The sequence below is a fragment of the Salvelinus namaycush genome, chromosome 35, assembly GCF_016432855.1.
Source record: "Salvelinus namaycush isolate Seneca chromosome 35, SaNama_1.0, whole genome shotgun sequence".
NCBI classification, from domain to species: Eukaryota; Metazoa; Chordata; class Actinopteri; order Salmoniformes; family Salmonidae; genus Salvelinus; species Salvelinus namaycush.
Window position 1 is genome coordinate 31,683,354 of NC_052341.1, and position 15,993 is coordinate 31,699,346.

Sequence of the window (15,993 nt, forward strand, 5' to 3'; positions counted from 1 at the left end):
GCACTGATTTGACTCCTGGCTGACCACTGTCTCCAGTTTATACATTCTGGCAATGGACCAACTACTGGGCCTCAGAAGCACACTGCGGTTTCGTAACCCCCCTTTGCTCCAGCCCCAACTTGCTTCTTTGTGGCAAATGCATTTTTGCATTTCTCTGTATTGTCCAATTAGATTAATGAACCGTGATTGCCCGTATTTTACCCACAATTCCACACGGGGGCTCTCCCCTGGTAACTCTTGTCAACACTTGTTAATATGACAAAAGGCTACAAATTAAGCTCTGTTAATTTAATGTTTTCTCACCGCAATGTAAATACCGGAAGAGGCCCCGAGCGCAGCCACGGCACCCTTTGATTTGCTGCACTTTATTTTGGTATAAATTTACATTCATTATTGTTTGTCTTTGGATGTGTAGACCTCAATTAGCGTGATGGCTCCATTAAAGAGTCCCGCGCTTCGTCTTTAATTATCACAACAAAACACCTAGTTCCAGCTCGGGGAGGAAGGGGCTCCCTCTCCGTCGACACCGAGCGAAGGGTTATGAAATTTAATTAGCCATTCCTATCAAATTTGTGGTATTCAAATTGTTCGGAGTTTGCCTCTCCTTTGATCCGCACTCTGCAATCCCCTAGATTTTAGTCCTGATCAAATGAGAATAAAGAGACCTGCGATCGGGGAGAGGGCTTTACCTCCTCTCCTTCCATCAACCCTGTTTCTTTACCTCCCTCTCTTCCCTTTGTTCTTTTTCCTTCTCCTAGGCAAGGTCAACCTGTTTACCCAATCACGACAGGGGGTTTTAGACACCCCTACCCGACTGCACTCACTGTCAATGCATCCATGCAAAGGTGAGTTGAGCCTTGGGAGATAAACAGGCACACACACACACACACACACACACACACAGGAGGAGGCCATGACGCGGGTGCACACACAGGCGTCACACACAGTCTGCATAAACTTCTCCCTTAAGGAAAGTGCACACTCTCGTCTCCGTGCTCAAAAGGCCAATCCTCCAGTGTCCCCCACTATGTGTTGAAATATTGATTATATTTATCACTTTCTAATGAGGCCCCTGAAGAACATTTACCCTAGCTGCATGTCAGCCACATCTGTAATGGACGGGGCATGTCCTAGTTTTTAGCCAGCAGACACATTGATAAATGAACATATAGACACTTAAAAGGAGAGAATGATGTAGACTGGGGCTTGACACTTGGCTAATGCTTTGTTGGGTCCATTAGGGTCCAGCTCAAGAGGAGAGCTCTGGACTCAAGTGAACCCAGGGGGGCACATATGTTTGTTGTTGTTGTATTATGTGTTTTTAACTGGGCATGGCTCCCCCGGGGGCTGTGCTATAATTCTCTGCATTGTGTGGGAAGAGGGAAGAGTTAACTGTGGATGACAAGTACCCCATGATTTGTAGGTTCAGAGTCTTTTCGAAAAACGACAACAACAAAAACAAACAATTCCATATGGCCGCCCCTCCCTTTTTCCCCTGTCCCTCTCCCTGAGCCCAGAGCAGTATTCACAGGCATTTCATTGCAGGCAGCTGGAGAGTTTGGAACGGGGATGGTTTATAGTTTTGGGGGGGGGGGGGCAGAGGCCTAGGGAGTATGGGGAACAGGCCAAACTTCAGTTTAATTACGTGCTGATTGGAAAAGCAGCTCCTGAGAGTCGACTGTTCAGACCTCTGTGACGTTGATGGATATGTTGAGCGAGGGAGGAAAGGAGAGAGAATGCAAAAGAAGGGAAGAAGAGAGAGGGAGGCCTCGAATGGGGTATGGAAAGGTTAATGTTGTGAAATAGTACCTCACACCCTCAGAACTTTGACATTAAACACGTGTGCACTCGGGTTCCTTATCCCCACCCTCTCTCTCTCTCTCCCTCACACACACACATACACACACACACTCTCTGACATGGCCTCTTGGTACACTCCTTTTAATTAAAAGCAGAAAAGCAGATTGACTTCACACTTTCTGTTAAAAAGAAAGGCTAGGTGAGCCAATAGCTCTTCGTTTGTCCTTTTTCTTGGTTAGCCTTATGTTGAAACTATATACCTTCACGTGTATTCTTCATTAATACACATTACCTACATACTTAGGTTGATAGTTTCTATCATTGTTGGCCACCCCTTGATCCAGACTCCCTTGTGGCTTTAGGAACAGACCCAACCATCTTCACAGTTCACTGTAGCACAGCCTTGTTTTCCATATGTGGGTGTCATCTGTGTAGCAGGGTTAAGATGGCGCTAATTTCTCCTCTCTATCCCTATTGGGTCCCTCTTCCACTCCTAGCAACCCCCCTGAAGCAGACCTTGCCCCCCCCTCTCCCAATCCTAGCCCTGGTTGCCCTGCTGTCAGGTACAGGCAGGGTGCATCTGGTGTCTGGTAGAGCACAGGCAGCCAGACTAACCAGGACCTGGCAGCATCTAGTGGACCTGTGTTTTAAGTGACAGCTAATTCACCCCTAATGACGGCCTCTACATTGTGATCATCTTATTTCCAGCAAGGCTAATTGAATCTACTGGATGGGGGATTGGCTGGGCTGTGGGGCTGGGGAGAGCTAATGCGTTCTGATGAGCCCTAATTGAATTAGCATAGCTGAATAGGTGGAGGTCTCCATCTCTCTGGAGAAAGGGGCTTTAGCATGTCCTTGTTATAACTTCCACTGGGGAATTGACAAAAAAATAAAAGACGTCCGATTGGGTTGTCAACGGCGTAGAGAAATGGCACAGAGTGGGAAGGTTTGGATAATCGTGTATATGACAGGGTTTCGGAAGCAAAAAAATTTTTTTTGTTGAGAATTGTCTCTTGGCTTTAAAAGGGCTTTTCGTGCTTAAATATGGCACAAGACATCCAGTAGTTATAAAGTCCAGTCCGTGTCAAATAACTACATTGAGATGTCCTGATCCTGTATTTTACTGGCTAGCCAGATCTTAACAAGAGAACTAGTGCTTCAGTACTAGCCCCTAGTGCCACATACCGGCCCAATTAGGATGCAGAGAGCAAGTCTGGCTCTCGTACCTTGCACCCACTCAATGAGCACCTTACACCTAGGTCCTGTTAAAAAATTACATTCTCTGGAAGGGGAAAAAAAGGCAGGCAAGCGAGAGCTGAGTCAGTCGAACGGAGCAAATGAGAGACATTATTTTGATAATGGGATTGGAACCGTACAGGTCCATTATCTCTGGCGGGCCCTGTATGTGACAGGTGGGGAGAAGTGTAAACCCCTCGCCCCCCTGCCCAACGCCTGCACTTTGATATGTTCCCCCCTCATCGCTCTCTCTCCCTTCCTCCCTCGCTACCCCTCTTTTTTCCTGCGGAAGGGAAAGCGCGCCGGCCGAGTTCGTTATCCTGTACATTAACCAGGCACAGGGGTACTTCCTCACATTGGCAATTAAATGGCACTGGCTGACACTGGGCCTGCGTTGCAGCCAATGACCCACCCCCCATCCTTGCCTTTCAGATTGAGACATAGGAGCCTGGGGGTTGGCTAAATTGGTCCAAGGCGCTGTTCTGTTCTGTGCTGATGAGGCAAGATGATGATGCCCCCGCACATCAAAGGGATGGCCGTCATGTTTAAACCATAACCTGGGCCGCGCGGTGGCAGCTGGGGTGAGGGAGGGGGAGTGTGGATGTGGTAAGGGGACAGAGAGCAGGAGGAGGAGGAGTGTAGAGAAGGAAGAAGATTTTTTTTTAAATGGATGATGGAACAGAGGAAACTTAACAAGAGCACCAAGAGAGAGAGAAAGAGAGCGAGAAGGAAGGAAAAAGAGAGAGAAAGAGGAAGAGAGAGAGTAGAGGAAGTGTGGCGGGCTAATGATGAGTGATCCGCAGCCACTGCCACGGTCGCCTCAGCAGATGACATGGCGCAAACACAAACGTGTCAATGATGAAGGGAAGAGAGAAGAGCAGTGGAGGAGAGGAGAGAGCAAGAGAGAGGGAGGAGGGAGGGAACACTCCCCAGAGATCGCCTGCAACAGAAACGAGTTGTTCCTGGCGAGTTTATGCTCATCATTATATTCTGGCTCCGAGCCATGCAGCCAGACATAGCCAGATAATGAGCTGTTTAAAAAAATATATATAATATTCCTCCTTTTTTGCCCTTCTTCATCCTCCACTCCTTTTCTATGATTTGTGAACGGTCATGCATAGCTGAGATATATACTGTGCACACACAGACACAGACACACTCATACAGATAATCTCGCACACACACACATTTACTCTCTCTCTCTCTCTCACACACACACACACACACACACACACACACACACACACACACACACACACACATACACACACACACACACACACACACACACACACACACACACACACACACACACACACACACACACACACACACACACACACACACACTGCTCAATAGATGCGGGTTATTGCCCTCAATCACTGTAGCTGTGGGAGATGATGAAATGATTCTAGCAGTATTATGAAGATGTAGAGGGGGGAGATAAAGAATGATAACACCATTAATAATTGTGATCTAGCATGAGGACAGATAGAATAGGCCTAACACAGTGATGCACAGAAAAAGGTGCCTTGCCAATGGTTAAAGATAAAGTGGTGCACTGGGACTGGGATTTGACATCAGCTCACACAACGGATTGGCACAAGACTCCATAGACCTGTAGTTTGTCACATTGTAAAGTGGGGCAAGACATCCTGGGACCTGTATTTGTCATCCACAGTCCGGAGAGAGGGGTGGCAGCACTAAACACTGAATTCACCTTGGAGAAAAGGGGAGCCAAGTCACTATTTTGTCTCAGTTATAGAAGCAAGTGAGGATTTTATAGAATCCATTACAAGGACACGTGTAGTTGAAGTGTCTGCATGGACCATTTTGGCTTGTCAAAGATAAACCTTCAGTGCAATGGCTGCCCTGTCTTTCTATTTAACACTTTTCCCATTCTCTCTTTTTAAAATGAATATACTATATGAAATATGACTCTGTGATGTGTAGCGTGTGTTTGCTGTGTAACAGTTTCGGTGTGATTGTGAGATCTAAATTTTGTGATACTTATGGGCCGAATCCTTTCTTGATATACGTGTGCGAAACTCAAGCTTTTGTGTTAAGTCATGCATTGGACGTCAATGAGAGATTTGCGTGAAAATCGGACTTTCATGCTCGAACCTCAAGGTAGGATTCGGCCCTGTATATATGCACATCTGTATTAATGTCGAGTGAGCATATTCTGTCTCTGTTTTTTGTCTAATATGTGTCCATCTTCCATTTCACACGTGTCCACTCTGACGATTTACACAGTTTTCTGTCCTCCAGGTTCCCACACCACATGGTCCCCCCTCACCACAGTTTGCACCAGACCGGCATCCCCCACCCTGCCATCGTCACGCCCAACGTCAAGCAGGAGTCCTCCCACAGCGACATAGGCCTCAACAGCTCGTGAGTACACACACCTGGTTGTTTTCACCATTGTAAACTAAATAGCAGTGTAGTCAAAATTGGCACTGGTATTGTTGTTCTAAATTCTACCATTACAATAATCTGTTTAATACCAATTCTGGGTATTTGCCAACCATACAGTACTATACTGTACACACTCCACAGGAAACACCAGGACTCGAAAAAGGAGGACGAGAAGAAGAAGCAGCCTCACATAAAGAAGCCGCTGAACGCCTTCATGCTCTACATGAAGGAGATGAGGGCCAAGGTGGTGGCCGAGTGCACGTTGAAAGAGAGCGCCGCCATCAACCAGATCCTGGGACGAAGGGTGAGAGAGAGACAACACCACTATACAGAGGCTCACTCACTATACAGATACAGCTTGGTAACTCCCTGTACAAGGGACTATGAATGCGGGAAGATATCCATCCACACTGTGTGGTTTAGTTGACTATAGGCCTACTACTCGGTCTGGGAGACAAAGGCAACCTGTCTTATTTTGTCTCTACCTCTCACGGCTCTTGGCTGAACACGGTCATATTTACTGTTGACAATTATAGTCTTCTCGCCTTGCACTCACCTCTTTGTATTATGTCCTGTCCTTCTCTCTTCCCCTCCCTCTCTTTTTCTGTGTGTCTGTCTGTAGTGGCACGCCCTAACACGAGAGGAGCAGGCGAAATACTACGAGCTGGCCCGGAAAGAGCGACAGCTTCACATGCAGCTCTACCCCGGCTGGTCAGCACGAGATAACTATGTAAGTTTTTAAGTTTTCAACATGTACATCCTGTACTTCTCCCCTCACAAGGACATGTGCCTGGGATGAGTGCACTTACTGTTCTGTCTGAGCTGAGAGCTCACCTCGCTAGCAATGCCTGCTGTCTGTTTCCCTAAACACCTTAGTCGATGGAATCTCCAATATACTATACAGTAGACATGTTGGGCTATTTAAACAGGGTCTAAAAGCCCTGAAATGCTGATGCTGAAGGAAGTTTCTCTCCCAGCGTTGGTGTGTCCAGCAGTACAGATTGACCAGTGAAACTCTGACTCCTCTCAGCCTGCCCAAAGCATTGTGCACAAATCTGACTCCCTCACTACAAACCAACAAAGCCTCTATATAAAATGCAGCCGAATAAAAGAAGGGGGAAAAAGTACAAAAAGTGAGAAGGGAAAATTCTGTTATGGCCTGCAGTGGCAGTTAAAACCAGCGGGCAGAGAAAGAGAGAGCGAGAGAATGAATGAATAAATAAACAGAAATATGGGCCCCGTTTTTATTTCATGTCTCGGGTCTTCTGCAATATAATAACTAAGGTTCCTGTCTATTTCTCTTCTTTTGGCGGGTAACCAACAGGGCAAAAAGAAGAAGAGAAAAAGGGATAAGCAGCCAGGAGAGGGCAATGGTAAGTGAGCGCCAATTACCTCCTATTAGAGGAGCCCCATCATGTGTCAGGACTGTGTGACATCTCACAAGATAAAAGTCTAGCCCGTTTTTTTTCTTTTTGTGTTGTTGTGCCTGGCTCGTTTTTTTGTACATAGTTATGCTACCCAATGCAATATTTAAATGGTAGACTTGCTTGTTCGCCCCCTCCTTCCATTCCCCATCCCCTCCCCTAGCCTTCCCCAGCTAATAACATTGAATATGCATGACCCCCCCCTCCACCAGCCTCATCCCTCCTCCTCACCCCCGCCAACATCACCCCTCTCCACTTTGCCCCCCAGCATTTATGATACTGTGATGTGTGTTTTGAGAATGTGAAATTTAAGCATTGTGAGAGCCATTAACTTTGCCAGTGTTGTGTGTGTCTGTGTGTTATAATGCCTGTGCCCTGCAGATAGACTGTGCTTGTGTGTGTCTGTGTGTGTGTGCGCGTGTGTGGGTGCATGTGTGTGTGTGTGTGTGTGTGTGTGTGTGTGTGTGTGTGTGTGTGTGTGTGTGTGTGTAACTTGGGCTGCCCCTGCTTGTCTGCATGCATGCACACAAACAAACAAAAATCACCCACTTCTTGAAATTAAGGAGGTTTGCTAATTCTATTATTTCTTCATTTTATATTCTTATTATTCATATTCTTCTGATAATCCATATTGTGAGTTGAGAAGGAGAAATGCGGCATATTAAACTGTATTTTACGCTCGTTTACGTGACAGATCCCCTCTTGAAGGCCTCTCTATCTGTTCTTTTTTTCAGAACACAGAGAATATTTTCCAAACCCTTGCCTTTCACTCCCTCCGATTACAGGTGCTAATGTCATTTTGAGTCTTAAATTACTAACTTGTTTTTTTTTTTTTTTTTTTTGGTTTATCATGTATTTATTTATCTATGTATGTGTATTCTATTCTATTTAAAAGTAATTTTACTAAGCTAAGTACAATATTTTGAAGGATGTTATTGATTTTGTTTGCTGCTTTATTTCTTAAAATGTTGCTTATGTTTATTTATTTGTCCATTTTATTTATTATACTAGCAAAAGTATGTTTCATTTGATATACTTACACATTTATTTAATGATGCTTCTATGTTAAAGTAATTCATTCCAGAACAATCTTCCCCATCTGGCCAAATCAATATGTAGTATATATTTCTAGCAGTGACTGTAAAAGTTACAGAATCTTAATGTTGAGTTATGACCCAGAGATTTGATGTTAGTCAGGGTAAACCTCCTTAATCTATTTGCTTCAGTAGCTGCACCTGTTCCTTTCCCTGGGCCAGCATGAGTTGGGCCTATTCCCCTTCTATGCTGTCTCTGCTCAAACTAAGGCCTGGATTCAAACAACTCACCACAGGATTCCTCCTTTGACCCAAGTGTAAACTTTGCTCTACATTTGATTATTAAGCCATTATGGCTGCGTTTACACAGGTAGCCTAATTCTGATATTTTTTTTCCACTAATTGGTCTTTTGACCACATCAGATTTTTTCACATTTTCAGAGCTGATCTGATTGGTCAAAAGACGAAGGGGGGGAATCTGAATTGGGCTGCCTGTGTAGAGCCTATGGTAGAGTTCTAGAAGATTACACAACAAATTGTTTGTTGACAGGTCAAGGTAAAGGAAAACTTTGTGTCAGGTGTTTGAATTCAGGTCTAAGTAGAAGTGCCCTTGCTGCATTCAATAGGGTTCAACCCTTTAATGCTTTCCCTGGCAGGGACTAACCCAAACCTTCCCTTATTTTAACAGTCTGATACTGCTGCCTCTTCCTACCTACCACCTATACCCTCTCCTTTTCAAATATGCTGATAAAAAGATAACTATGAATGGCACTTAGCAGAAATGAAATCAGGTCTGCATTGTTTCCCCCATTGTATTCTCCACCTTAAACAAATACGTATTATCTTTTTATTAGCTTTTTTAAACTTAATCCTTGCACATTTATGCATTTGTTAACTTTTTGCTTGTGGTTTGATTTGACTAATGTCTGAAACACTAACCGTGTCTTCTGACAGTCATTTTCTATAAAGGCATACTGCACAATTACTTGCATCTTTTTAATTAGGGGGGGAAATAAGCTAAATATGCCACGATTTCGAGACTCGAAGCCTCACTGGTTTACGATTTTTCTCCTTTATTTTTCTCCTCTTTCTCTTCCCCCCTTTTTGGTTTTTCTTCCTCCTCTGCTGGCTTCCCTCCTTGTTGTGGCATCAGACCTGAGCGCTCCTAAGAAGTGTCGAGCGCGCTTTGGGCTTGATCAGCAGAATAACTGGTGTGGCCCGTGCAGGTGTGTATGGTGTGTGTGGCATGAACACCGGGGCCAGGTGACGGCTGTTCTCTGAGCTGGGACTTCCTCCTTCCCTCCCCGACTCCCTCTCTCCTTCCTTCGCCAGGCTTTCGCCACCTCCCAATTCTTCCTCCAACCCAGCCCTGCTAGTTTGGCCTGCCTCTATCCACTAGTTTTATTGGTGTTTGGGAACAGGGTTAACAGGGTATGCGTCAATGTGTGTGCGTGTGTTTGTCTGAGTGGTGTTTGTATATAACTCTAGATTCTCAACATATAGATGTGGGGTTGGGCGGGTCCAATAGGGGGTATTCTCTTTAGGAATTAGCCACAATGAGGGGCAGGACTCATCAGATGGTAGACTGGGTCTGAGAGGAGTTGGAGATGTGATGGCCTGTTCTGTGTGGAGGAAGTCCCAGTGTTGACAGCCCAAACCTAAGCCCTGCCTACATGTGTTGTCTGTCCAATGACGTGTCCATTTTCTGTGTTTTTGTATTGTTTGTGTGTCTACCTCTTTGGCTAACAGATGCAAATACCCCAAAGAAGTGTCGTGCCTTGTTCGGGCTTGACCAGCTGAGTTTATGGTGCAAACCATGCAGGTATACCCCTGTAGTATCTATGGGAGGACAACCGTATAGACAACCACTTCCTTCTCTTACGTCTTCTCAAGACATCCCTCGAAAATATATGTATTATGTTTTCTTCAATGTATTAATTGATGGCCTTCTTTTATCTGATCCTTTTCCTGATTGTGGAATTTCTTGCTGTAGCTTCTCTAAGCAAGTCATTTTACTTATTTTCTTTGAAAACTAGAAGCCCAGTGGCAGAAAATGGATTTACTAGCATTGTTATTTTTACACTACCTCGGCGATAACAATAACATTGTAAAGTAAGGTCCCGGTTGCAACATTGTAAACAATCAAATTTAGGAGACCTTTGGGTATTTTTGTTGTAATATAATTTTTTAAAAGACATTTATGGTTTCTGATACCATTCTTGTGCCAAGTTGAAAGGTTGAAATCCATTTTCTATCCAGGCTGTATGTAAGTGCCTGACATCCTAACTGTCTTAAGTGTCTGTCTGAATTGGCCCTCTTGATAACCTTGTCATGCTAAGACTTGGCCCTGCTTCTCAGAGGGCACCAGAGTGACTTTTTTCTATGCCCTCTTCCTCCTCCTCCTCTTCTTCTTCCTCCAAACTCCTCTCTGATAACCCGTACTTAGTCCCTACATGTTGTCTTTCTGTTCTGACACAAGCAGTCTTTGAATTGGGAATATTTTCATGGTAGGTATTTGTTTCTGCTAAGTAATACCCCTCTCTGTGTCTGGCTTGCACTGTATCCCCACCTCTACCCTGACCATTGTATCATGCCGTTTGGTACTGTGTATCACTGGTCAACCCAAGGCATGTGACCTATCAACGCATTTCATTTTTCTTATTTTGTTTTCAATATTGATCTGGAGTTATTACTCCGGAAAGATTTCTGCCATTTTGTCATTGCCTCAAAGAAAACAGGATATTGAGTGATCTTACCGAGTCACTTTTCCCCTCACATTTTATGAGCGGTTATAAACATTGAATTCATATGGCATTCAATTGAAGTCAACATCCAATTAAAGTAATCCACAAAGCCGTTCATACAGCTGAACTCTTTTAGAAATACTCCACACTCAGTTTCAACAGTAACAAGTACTTTCACTGTAGATTTTAATGAAGGCGTACACAGTTGATCACATTGAGAAATGGATGATATTCTCACAGTATTTCCTGATCTAGTCCATGAACGTAACGGGTAAATGATGAGCGAGGCAGCGACGGGGTGCCAGAGGGCCAGGCTTGGGAATAGCCAGGGATAATTCCTGCTTCGTTTAAGGAGCCGAGAGGTTAACAGACCTCACTGGGATCCATTTCCTGAAAGATGCATCTGGCGTAATTCCCCTGGAGACGGAGAAATCAATATGTTACACAGGCACATACTATCAATCGATATGTCTGTTAAAAAATGGATATTAGCTCATTTGTAGCGGTTTGACAGGCAGTTATCAGTTTAGCCTTGACAGAGGAAGAGACACAGCCTAGCACTGGCAGAATAATAGCATTTTACGATGGTAGCTAACAGTCAATACCACACAATACTCATACAGGGTCTTTGACAGCCAAGCAGACAACTCAACCCCAACTCCCTTTCCTTGCTTTTCAGTTGACATTTCCCTGTGGTTTACTCTTTCTTGTGTGTCCATGTTGTGTGCCTGTCCTCTTTGTGTAATTGTTCAGTCACAGAAGTGCTTGCGTTTTTTGTTCAGCATGCTATCAATGTAAGGTATATGTGGCTGTCCAAATGTCTGCTTTTCTTTCCCCATTCTCCCTTTCTCTTCATTCCTCTGTTTTATCAGTTCTCACTGATCGATCTCCCTCTCTTTTTTTCCATCTCTTTCTCTCTCACACACTGTTTGTACAGGCAGGGTATGACTTGATTGAACAATAGAACAGAGATGCTGACATTTCTCAAAGGCTAGCTGAACCAAAGCATAATTTCTTTCAGTCACTTCTGCCCTTCTCCTTCCCTCCCTCCACACCTACGAATTATGTTATTTCTCCTTGCTCATTGTCCCTGTGAGCTAGCAACACAGTCTGAACCACAGTGTATTTGCCCTTCAGGCAAGCACAGTCCTTGTGATAAGGAGTTGTTGTAGAGGTCAGGGTAAGACGAGGTGGGCAGAGGCTCCCCCTCCCTCCCTCCCTTCCTCCACCCCAATTGAACATAGCACACACACACATACACATGCTGCAGGCACGCCAGACAGGGGAGGGTCCAAACCCGAGCAGAAATGCAAACATGACGCCGTTACCCTTCATACTCACACATATGTCTTAGGGGCAGGTGCAGCGTAGTGTGGATCCCCCCTGAACTCCAAACTCTCCCCTCTAAGGAAAGGAGAGAGAGAAAGAGAGGTCAGGATAGTGGAGGGAAGGGAGGAGAGAGGGAGGACTAGTATTTCAGAAGAGCAGGGTGATCCCTGGCGGTAGCTCTTCACCAGGACAAGCTCTTTGTTTCAGTCAAGATCAGAAGTCTGTGAGGAAACGTTTGAGAAAAAAGAAGAAACCCGCACACTGCTCTTGATAGTATCACTGCTCTTTAATAAGCTTTACCTATCGGCCTTAAGGCCTTCGTCAGAGCTTTTGTAAGATTAAAATACTTTTTAAAATAGAAGAAAGAAAAGGGAGCTGTTATAGATTTGCCATGAAAACCATTCTTCATCCTTCTTTATTCTTCATACATTTCTCATCCATCATTTTCATCATCCTGCCGCCTCTCCTATTTCATTATCCTGTCTGTCTGTTTGGTGTACTGTGTTGTACTGTATATGTCCTGGGAATCTGAGAAGGCCACTTGTAGCCTTAGTCCTCAGCCAGGCTGTAGTGGTGGCAACCACTTAAATGCACCAGAAAACAACAATCATTTAAGGACCAGAAATACGTTTTAGATTGAATCTTTAAGACACTGATGGTATGCATTATGCAAATTAAACAAGATGGTGCATTTAAGTTGACTGCTAAGGCTCAGCTATTGCCCAGCAGATTGCTGTCAGTTCTGGTATGTCATGCTAAAAAGCGTCTTTCTCTGTCCCCCATCTCCAGGAGAAAAAAAAAGTGCATTCGCTACATCCAAGGTGAAGGCAGCTGTGCCAGTCCTCCCTCTTCGGACGGAAGCTTACTAGACTCCCCCCCATCCTCCCCCTCCTCGGTGGCCCCCTCCCCCTCCTCGAAAGAGTCCAAACCTCAGACTGAACAAATGCAACCTCTCTCACTGACTATGAAACCGGCCCACCAGCCTCTCCACCACCCGCACCTCCTGGCTGGGCATCCTCCTCCGCCATCTTTGGTTCTGCTGGAAAACTCTGCTGCTGCAGCGGGTAAAATGCCTGGCGCAGCCCACAACGGAGCCCATGACCACGGCAATGTCTCGTCCTCGCGGCAACCGGGCTCCTCAGGCGCCTCCCTGGCCAGGCCCTCGGCAGCATCGCTGTGTCATTCCCACTCGCTACACCCCAACTCCACGGCCCCTCAGCCTCTGTCGCTCGTGACCAAGTCTATAGAGTAGCCTCCCTCCTTATTCACTCCTGTCCTTCCTTCCTATTTTTCTAGCTCTGCACACCTCTATTCGGGCCCTCTTTCTTTTCTATCTTTTTGTCTATTTCTGTGCCATAAGGCTTTGAAAATTAGTTATTGTTTTATCAAAGTTCATTGGTCAATATTTGACCCATCATTATCAAAAAAATATATATAATTATTATAATGAATGAATAATACAAAGAGCTGTAGAGTATAGCTTTGGGAATCTGCCAACATTTTCTTAACTTTTATTTTTTTTATTTTTTATTTTGTAGTGTTAAACAGTGCAACAGAAAATTGTTATGTAGTTCCACTTAAACATGTTTAAATGACAGATATAAAAAGGTAGGTTAGATGATTATTCAATGAGCCCTTTTCTTGAAAGAGTTGGTTCTCCTTCATTATTTGTATTAAATACGAGCTTGCGAACCAATCATTTGATACCCGTACAAACCCTGGAGGGCATGAGGATCGTGGAGACACCTCTCTTACTGAGGAACAACTTTAATTGTGATGTTACTTGTTCTTCTTTAAATGTACAGAAATATTGGTGTGTGTGGGGGGGGGGGGGTATTGTTTTAATGTGCATTGTTCCATTACGTTGTCTTTTTTGTTGTTGTTTACCTTTGGGGGTGGAGTCAGGTGGGGTGGTTGGACTTGGAGGGGAGACAGGGGGAGGGCTATTGGGGTGGGTGGGGGGGTTGCGGTATTCAATACAAAATGTCACAACGCTAGGACCAGTAGTATTTATTGCTTTAGAGATTGCTTGTTGTATCTTGTATGTTGTCCCTTTTTAAATATTTTCTTTTCTTAATACATTGTATAAATATTTTTTCTTAACGTAAGCAACTTATATATAAAATGATCCATTTTTACAAGGAGGTTTTAAAGGTAAATCTTTTTGTTGGATTCCACCCAATGTACTGTGTAGATTTCACGAACAGAGGTATGCACAACTTCATTTCAAGAAATGCGTCTATAAGCCATTTTACAAAAGAAGAAAAGAAACTTGAAACAACAAGGGACAGTGGGTACCGTGTCTTCAGTAGTTTGGGAAAGTGTCAAAGCCCTTCTTTTTTATTGCACAGTCTCATCTCTACCAGACTGTAGATTTGTGTACAGATTTTCCGTGCCAAATTTTGTGATAATTTTCTCTCCCCCCTCTAACCACGCTGTAGGGTTTTTCTGTTGTTGATTGTTTTTTGTTTTTTAAAACCATACTTTGCTGTGACGTTACATAGATTGCTATGTATGTAGTATAAATGTTGCTATAACAAATGTGTTTGGTAGCAGATTGTCAAATATTACAATTTAAACTGATTAAAAAGACGGACATCATACTGTATAAACCCACAAGGGCCAAATTATGTATATTAGGAGGTTCATAAAAAACTATGAAATAACTACAAAAAAATACACAAACTGCCACTTTTAAGTACACAGCTACATATAGGTAGATAGAAAAAATAGGCATGTTGATGTTGCAAGAGGCTGTAAAAAAAGCTACAAGAGAATCATCCACTCGGTACCATTGTAGTTGACATGACGCGACTGTAACCTGTCGATTTCTTCTCTGGTTTATTAAGATGCTAATGATGAATAGTTTGAATGTTTCCTTAACGGCTGTGATGTTCCTGTTCTATTTTATGCTCTTATCTTTTGTTTAATTTTTTGTTTTTTTCCCTGTTATTTTAAATGGTTCCAAAACCATGTTTTTGTAATGAATAAATGTTTATGCTGTACAGTCTCTGTAGCATGCAGTTCTGTATTAATAAAAGCGACTTAGTATGTGCAGATAAATCTGTGTCTAACTTTTGTGATAGAATATGTGAGTGCAGCAACAAAATGAGAGATCGCAGTAGTGTAAAGGCATAGCCGCGGGAATTAGGGGTGCTGAGGGTGCAGCAGCACCCCCTAAAAAATCGTAATAAAAAAAATATTAATCAAATATAAAGAAATTGACTTAAAAAAATTGTGCACTGGGCCTTTACTAGTATTAGCGGACCAATATAGACGTCTGTAGCATGGGCCATTTTTTATTGTTTTCCATGTCCGTTATGGCAAAAAAGGTAGTATAATTAAGTACAGTATCTTGCAGGATTCAATAGTTGGAATTGTAAGAGTTGTTGCCCTGTCCCTTTCTCTGCGATGGTCATTTTAATGGAATCCAGAAAAAACAAAACCCTGTTCTCAAACATTTACATCAAAAGGTGCAAAGTTATGGGCAAACACACAAAACATCCATATCAAATTAAATATTTTTCTTGATCAAATAACATGGAAAACAATCACTTTTTGTGCAGTATTAATTTACCATCCTTACAAACCACTTAATGTCAAAGTACATTAGTGTATTGTACATAGGCTGGTCATCTAGGTTTGTACCTGTAGACTTTCCATCACAATGAAAGGTACTTTGAGACATCAAGTGGTTTGTGATGATGTAGCTCAGTTGGTAAAGCATGGCGCTTGCAATGCTAGGGTTGTGGGTTTGATAACCACATGGTGACCAGAACGAAAAAATATGAAAATGTATGCACTCACTACTGTAAGTTGCTCTGGATAAGAGCGTCTACTAAAATAGAAAAGGAATGAATAGACCATTTCAGTTTTCACATTGAAATAAGTTGCATTTGCAAAGTATTTCAAGAAACTGGAAAACATACAGTCCCAGTCAAAGACAAACCTACTCATTCAATGCCAACGTGTGCTAGTCCTATATTAACGGACCAATATAGATGTCGT

The 15,993-nt window shown here is 43.5% G+C and overlaps 1 protein-coding gene across 25 annotated transcripts in view; it reads left to right on the top strand.

The window, feature by feature from the left end:
* LOC120029841 (transcription factor 7-like 2) overlaps window positions 1-13,830 on the top strand; it is a 95,770-nt gene extending 81,940 nt beyond the window's left edge. For 2 of the 25 annotated variants that reach the window (XM_038975127.1, XM_038975136.1), the window contains 8 exons: window positions 759-845; window positions 5,293-5,430; window positions 5,596-5,758; window positions 6,077-6,184; window positions 6,764-6,827; window positions 7,613-7,663; window positions 9,662-9,734; window positions 12,775-13,829. In XM_038975127.1, the coding sequence (XP_038831055.1) occupies window positions 759-845; window positions 5,293-5,430; window positions 5,596-5,758; window positions 6,077-6,184; window positions 6,764-6,827; window positions 7,613-7,663; window positions 9,662-9,734; window positions 12,775-13,237 (1,147 nt within the window). In that variant the 3' untranslated portion in view covers window positions 13,238-13,829. Of the gene's footprint in view, window positions 1-758; window positions 846-5,292; window positions 5,431-5,595; window positions 5,759-6,076; window positions 6,185-6,763; window positions 6,828-7,612; window positions 7,664-9,065; window positions 9,139-9,661; window positions 9,735-12,774 lie in introns of all 25 variants that reach the window. The other 23 variants (XM_038975130.1, XM_038975140.1, XM_038975129.1 and 20 more) reach the window with 18 other exon arrangements.
* Window positions 13,831-15,993: the final 2,163 nt, after the last annotated feature.